This window comes from Anopheles bellator, chromosome X, assembly GCF_943735745.2.
Source record: "Anopheles bellator chromosome X, idAnoBellAS_SP24_06.2, whole genome shotgun sequence".
Taxonomy (NCBI): Eukaryota; Metazoa; Arthropoda; class Insecta; order Diptera; family Culicidae; genus Anopheles; species Anopheles bellator.
Window position 1 is genome coordinate 2,447,067 of NC_071287.1, and position 7,384 is coordinate 2,454,450.

General features: G+C 55.1%; 1 protein-coding gene across 1 annotated transcript; it reads right to left on the bottom strand.

The window, feature by feature from the left end:
- On the bottom strand, positions 1-2,852 carry LOC131213766 (actin-5C-like). The gene is made up of 2 exons (XM_058207884.1): positions 2,691-2,852; positions 1-1,269 (listed from the first exon to the last, which is right to left on the bottom strand). Exon 2 carries the CDS (start codon positions 1,258-1,260, stop codon positions 130-132), a length of 1,131 nt encoding a protein of 376 aa, XP_058063867.1. The 5' UTR covers positions 1,261-1,269; positions 2,691-2,852; the 3' UTR covers positions 1-129.
- Positions 2,853-7,384: the final 4,532 nt, after the last annotated feature.

Genomic DNA, 7,384 nt, shown 5'->3' on the forward strand with positions numbered 1-7,384 from the left:
CTAAGCGCGCTGCGACCGAGTCCGGTACGCAACCGACGACGACGCCGAAAATAAGATGGGGGGCGTGGGTGGAAGAGGTGGTGGTAGTGTGTGGGGAGGATGCTGTTTCGCGGTGCAGTGTGTGACTTCTTAGAAGCACTTTCGGTGAACAATCGACGAGCCGGACTCGTCGTACTCCTCTTTCGAGATCCACATCTGCTGGAAGGTGGACAGCGAAGCGAGAATCGAACCACCGATCCAGACGGAGTACTTGCGCTCCGGCGGAGCAATGATCTTGATCTTCATGGTTGATGGGGCGAGGGCGGTGATCTCCTTCTGCATACGGTCGGCAATGCCCGAGTACATGGTGGAACCGCCGGACAGTACGGTGTTGGCGTACAGATCCTTACGGATGTCGACGTCGCACTTCATGATGGAGTTGTACGTGGTCTCGTGGATACCGCACGCTTCCAAGCCCAGGAACGATGGCTGAAACAGGGCCTCCGGGCAACGGAACCGCTCGTTGCCGATCGTGACCACCTGCCCGTCAGGCAGCTCGTAGCTTTTCTCCAACGAGCTGGACGACGCCGCGGTGGCCATCTCCAGCTCGAAGTCGAGGGCGACGTAGCACAGCTTCTCCTTGATGTCGCGCACGATTTCACGCTCAGCCGTGGTGGTGAACGAGTAGCCACGCTCGGTCAGGATCTTCATCAGATAGTCGGTGAGATCGCGACCGGCCAGATCGAGTCGCAGGATTGCGTGTGGCAGGGCGTAACCTTCGTAGATCGGCACTGTGTGGGAAACGCCATCGCCGGAGTCGAGCACGATACCGGTGGTACGACCGGATGCGTACAGGGAGAGCACCGCCTGGATGGCCACGTACATGGCGGGCGTGTTGAACGTTTCGAACATGATTTGCGTCATCTTCTCGCGGTTCGCCTTCGGGTTCAGCGGAGCCTCGGTCAGCAGGACGGGATGTTCCTCTGGGGCCACGCGCAACTCGTTGTAGAAGGTGTGATGCCAGATTTTCTCCATGTCGTCCCAGTTTGTGACAATACCGTGCTCGATCGGGTACTTGAGTGTCAGAATGCCACGCTTGCTCTGGGCCTCATCGCCGATGTACGAGTCCTTCAGACCCATGCCAACCATCACGCCCTGGTGACGCGGGCGTCCCACGATGGACGGGAACACGGCACGCGGGGCATCGTCCCCAGCGAAGCCGGCCTTGCACATACCGGATCCATTGTCAAAAACGACCGCAGCAATCCCTTCGTCGCACATTTTGAAAGTCTGCAAAAGAAACACAATTTACCCAAATTATTGATAAAAAAAAATATAATAATGAAGGAACGCGCGGAACGGGATTGAACTTAAATATTAATACAAGTCCTATAGAGTCCCCCCTCCTCAGGATCGCAAGGCAATCACAAATCGTGTTAACACTCTGTATCCCTTTCTTCTTTTGCATTTTATTTCTCGCCACGATTGTGACACGATTTTGGTTGATCCATAAATTCCCCTGCTTCATCATCACTTCGAATCCTGGACAGAGCACGCCAACTGATTATGAAAACGTTCCATTTTGTGCCTAAAAAGACTCTGGCTTTGTCCGTTCTAATCAAATAAATATGGGCATCGTGTGCCGATGACACAAAGAAAAAGAAGAAAATCGGAAAGAAGTCCGATCTCTCTCCCCGAAGACGCTTCCCGCAGGATAGCTGGCGCACGCACACACGCATAGGCATGTTTCGTGCCCTATTCTTATCTGCTAAAAAAAAGGCTAACGCTTATCCTTTAAGTGGCACAAAGTTATAAAATTTAAAGCAAAAAAAAAATTAAGATGCACAGAACTGCAAGTTTCAACAGGATGTGTAGACCTGCATTTGAAAATCGTTTGAACAAATTGATTTCCAAAAATTAATAATAAAAAAACATGTAAAGCAAAATCGGAGTTTCCTCATTAAAACCAGTCTCCTTATAACGACCGTTAACACACACGCGCGCACGGCATTTTTCTTCCTTGCACCTGGCGTTTGAACCGTCCTTACACCTTGGGTTATGAGAATTAATCTCAAAAGGCACCACGGCTCGAAGGATGACGCGCGCTGGGGGAGTCCCACTTGAGCAATTTTTGGAAACTTGATAATTTTGATTGAAGAGGATACGTTGTCGATGATGATGATGGCTACACAGAAAAACTGCAAAGCGCCTTCCAACAACGAGCCTACGTGGTGTGTGCGTGGCGTGGCGTGCGCGTGTACATGTGTGCGGTTAACGGTCAGTTAAGAATTCGGTTCTCCTTTGGCGTGGGCTCGCAGCAGCAGACAGTAGGCTGGGCGCATCGAACTTGAGACAATAGAGGCTAGAGTCAATCCACATCGAACAATTACCGCGAGCCAGAGTTCTGATTTGCCTGGACCCGACCACCCCCCGCTTGGGGATCACACAAAAAAGAGGACCCTAACGACGCGTCTAGTTCACCAAAATTGCCTATTTCCTGCTGAGGGGAGTGTTTTCAAAAACAATTGAAGCCACTAAAAACTAAAAACTAAAAATCGCGAGTAACCAACGAAAAAGGAAGCTCCTGGCTGCCTAGCCTAACTCTGGGAAGGTCTCGCACTAGAGAATCCGCGTCGCACGAACACCAGGGGATCCGGAAAAAAAACTTAACTAGGCACACACCGAACTGATTAAACGGAAATGAACGCTACCTTGTTTTAGAATATTTCTGGAACACTAAAGGAGTGTGTAATGAAACCGCAGTTAATTCACAGCGAAAATAAAAAGAGCTGGAGTATAGCACTAGAAACGTTTGCTGCTGCTACGTGAGAGCAAGTGGATCCTATCGGCAACTGCACTAGTCGGCGTCCGGTGACGGAATGACCGGTACGTTCGCCAAGCTTTCGTATTTGGCTTCCGTTCCTAACGGCTCCGTTAAGCTCCCGCGCCTGGACTCTCTCTCATTCGCTACGCTGTCTTTGATTTCCTCTCTCTTCGACGGGCTTTCCCCCGTCTTCTCTCTCGCTCACTCGCCGTGTTTTGCCGCTCCTCTCGCTCCCGACTGTCCGTCGCGCTCTAATGCTTTGGCCCAGTACAACTCTCCCATACAAAACCGCGGCCGGGAAAGCTTCGCCCTCGAACGAGCGTCACAAAACCGGTGCAAAAATAGCCCAGATCCCGCAGATCGAGGGAAAAGATCATCGCACCATATCGCGGGAAGCTCTAATCTACACACATCCGTCTAACGAGAGCTGAAAGCGGTTGTTACAAGGGGCACCACACATCCGAAACCGGCAATACTGCACTTGCCAAAAGATCGAAAACGGTCGTTCCGGGCGCAGGACAGAGATAGGGAGATAGAGCGCATCGGAAGCTCGCTCTCCGTCCGTCGAGTGATATTCGAGAGAGAGAGCGTCGTCGTCGCGCTCTCGTCCGGCCCGGAATCGACCAATCGCGTTAACATGACCATATATGGCAATGTTTGAAAAATGCTTTACTCCACGCGAAGCCCATCTCAACCGCCGCTTTAGCTCGCCCGGCCCGGCCCGGCAGCGCCCTGCGCAACGTTTGCTCGTGTACCCCGCGCTTCCACCACCTTTCTCCAGGTCCGCGGCCGGAACCCCGTCTTCAATTATGGTGTCCGTGATTTGTGTGTGCCGGTTGCGATGCAGCCGCAAAGCCACGCCACCCAGACCCGGCCCGGCCCGCCCGCGAGGATAATGATGTCGCATCATATCAACCCGACCACCAACCACCACTCCTCACGGTGACTCACGCCTTTTTCGCCAGAATGCAAGTGAGAAGCGTGTGCCCGTTGGGACGACACTGAACAAGCAACCGCAAAAAAGGAGCAAAAAATGCGTGCCTGGAAGGGACCCCTACCACAGAGATTGCCGGCGGATTATGCCGGTTACGGTGGAAAGTTTGGAAATGGTGAAACACCCTGCCCCCCTTGTGCGCTCGATTAGGTGGCGAAAGTTGGACGCAACGGTTACTTCTGCTTCCTCTGTTTCGTTTTAGGTTCGCCCGGGCCCGGCATTAGCTTGAAACCACCTGCAAGCGGAGAGCTATTCGCACATCCTCGAGCCGTGGCCGGAAGGACGGCCGGAAAGCGCGCGATGATTTCACGGGATTCCTTCCAGGAGCGAGCGACCGGCGTAATGGATTGATTGAAGGTTGGCCGATCCTTAGCACCGGCACACCAGAGAAGCGAGGTTCGTTTGATTGTTCGCCGCGCGGTAGCTCTCTCACCACGTTCTTCTAGCCTCCTCATATCAGCACACCGCACCGCCGTGACGCACACAAAGGACACACGCGCGCAAAGGAGCGTTGGAATGGGCAGGCACACAGCAGTAGTAGTAGTAGTCAGGGGAAGCAGAAAGTTTTCGTGTCCTTTTCGTGGAGGGTGCGCGCTCGCGCGTTCTCACAACAAACCACCGGCACCTTCGGTCGCCTTCCTTGCTCCCTGTTCTCCGCCCTCCCATCCGACCCCCTAGAGCCCTCACTCTCTCTCCCTGTTTTTCGCTTTCCTGGTGGTTTCCAGAGGATGTTTTTTTTTAAATACAGAGAAACAGGAGTGTCCCGCCCGGAAGGGTTACTTACATTTGGTTTGGGTTCTCTACCGAACGCACGGAACGTTTAGAAAAATAAATATCGTTTCGCTGTTGGCGTTTGGCACACGACGCACATATGCAGGTGGCGCGCACTGGTTTTGTATATCACAACAGGAGAGCCCGGGATACTCGTCGGGACTTCACTCGTGTTTCGTGTGTTTTTTTTGTTTGGTTTAGCGAACAATAGGGGGAACCACCGCCACGGAGAAAACACAACACCAACACGGGGGTTTTGTGGTTGTCAGGGGGGCGCACACGTCCTCGCTGGATGGCTACACAAACTGAAATGGCTACCATTATTGAACGGTGGGTCGATTTTAAATAGTATCACCCGGGGTTGCCCCTCGGATGGGCCCCCGTGCGCCGCGGATCCCGGCGTGGCCCGGTACCGCAGCGTGGAGGGTTGCGGGTGTTCCTTTCCCCTTGTACGCAACCGCCGCCCCGGTGGTGGCACGCGTGCGCCGTGCGACCCGCCGCGCGGAACGCGAAGCTCGCGGTTCGCGGCTCGGCAGCAGCAGCCGTCAAAAGCTTGCTTCGTTTTTTACCATATATGGTATTGCGTGGAAGCGCATGATGTGTGCTGCTGTTGCTGCACAGCGCACAGCAGCAGCAGCAGAAGTGGTGCTGGCTCCGGAAGTCCGGAGAGCGAGCGAGAGAGAGAGAAGGACAGACAGACAGACAGACGGGGAGGGGGCGAACAAGGCAAACGAGAGAGAGTTTCCCACCCCCGGCGGTTCTCGCCCTGAGAGATGATTTCCAGAGCAGAGCCCCCACCCCACCGAACCCCCTTCACCCTTCCCCTGGTGGGCACGCGCCGGCCTGACTCACGCCTGACTCGCCACGAAACGGCCACCGTCAGCAGGAAGGTCGGAGCAAGGTATAAAAGGGGTTGAGGGGAGGGGGGGGGGGGGGGCAGTGGAACGCAACGTCTGGATGGCACACACACAGAGACACATGCACGCTGCCCATCAACTCGTTCGCGCTTATGGCCGGAAGCCTTGCCACAGTGAGCCTTGGATTCGCCGAATCCCGACGACTCACCAAAATATCGGTACGTCCAAAGCCCTCTTATCGCTTTGCGACCTGCGATGTGTAAGCGAGAGCGAGGCATGAAACATAGCCGCCGAGGCCCCCCCCCCCCCCCCAACCCTCGTCTAGGTCTGTTTTGCTGACTTTGACTTTGGCCGGGCGAAAAGTTCCAAAATAAACGGCGGTCACGGCCACCACCACGGCTGGTTCCCACGATTCGCTGACTTGGGTTTTCGATGCCCACGGATCCACACCGGGCCTGTGACCAAAAAAGGGGCCCTCGCGGAAAACGTCCCGGACGGTATGCACATGCGCGAACCACAAAATGGCGGCCCCGAAAAACGTAGCAAAAGTTCCGGAAAGTGCGCAAATACGCTTGCGAGCGTATCGGCGAGTCGGCGCAAACGGGACCACGGCAAGTGCGCAGAATCGATAACGGGAGGAGCAGCAGGCCAAATAAAGGCATCGGTTCGGACCTCTGGACGTTCGGAATGCCCGGGCGAGGAGATCAGACCACGGCGAAGTTTGTTGGAGCGCACCCCGAATTAGAAGGAAAGCCTGCGCGTGCGCACCCATCCAAGCCAGGCGGCCGGCCCGGGAAAGCACAGCGCGTGAAAAGAAAAGCGAAGGAAAAGCGTGAAAACTCTGGGCACGGGCGACGTGCGCCGGCGCAACCTGTTGGCCGGATCTGCACCACCGAGTCGGTGGTCGGCGATGAGCCGAGCGACAGGTGGCTGCGTGGCGGAGGAGGCCGACCTCGCGTTGGTTGCTGGTATTATAGAGAATTTTCTAGAAACTCTTGCTACAATCGAAGTGTAGGTGCTACCTTTTATTTAATGCTAATTCCAATTTTAAAACCTGACGTCGAGCGAAGTTTGAAGAGCCCCGAGACCCCGGAGATAAGTCCAAGATCCGAGGAACTCTTGAGCCTCGAGTTGGGTCTTCCCGAGCACCTAGCGTGATGACGCAACGCACCCCTTCCACGAAGCAAAAGCCCCCCGGGGCAAGGGCCTTAGGTTGCGTCCAGCTGATAACTCCCAGTTCAACCATTCTGGGAGCTAGGACCTGAGCTGTTGAGGATATGTGTTATCTGCGGTTCCTGCCTCGAGTTCGCGCTCCAGATTACGCTCCTCTCGGCCGGTCGGTGGAATGTGAAGGTCAGGCACGATCGCGTCATGTACCTGGGAGCACGGGCTCCCTACCCGAAATCACCCATCATGTCACAGCCATCATGCTTGTTGCCCAACCAATTGGTGAGCATCCCCCCAACCGAACGCGCTATGTGATAGTGGCGGCCTGGGGCGCGATAACGGGAACCAAGGCAAGTCATCACCGTCACGTAGGTCCCGGGGGGAGGGGGTGGGGGATACGATGATGAGTCGCCTCGTTGCGCAAAAACCACGCTGCACACGCATACACCCACGCGCCCGATGAATCACCGGGGCGCGGTATCGGACTTCGTGAATCAGAGCATACGCGCGCGCTCCTTGTGCGATTTTGGCTTTTGGGGAGTAAAAAGTGTCCTCCGAGTGCATTCCAGAGCTGCCCCGCGCGTGATATGTCGCCGTGCCGAACGTGACGTACACAATCCGAGCTGGGATCCGGAATTGGATATGACAAAAAACTCCTCCAGAAATTGCGGACGATGGCAGACAATAAGGGGAACGTGCCTGGGGGCGATGAAGGTAATAGAGAGAGCCCGACACACATAATTGGACCCCGCGCAAAGAGATCAACAAGCTACGCGCAAAGTTCCAACGGTC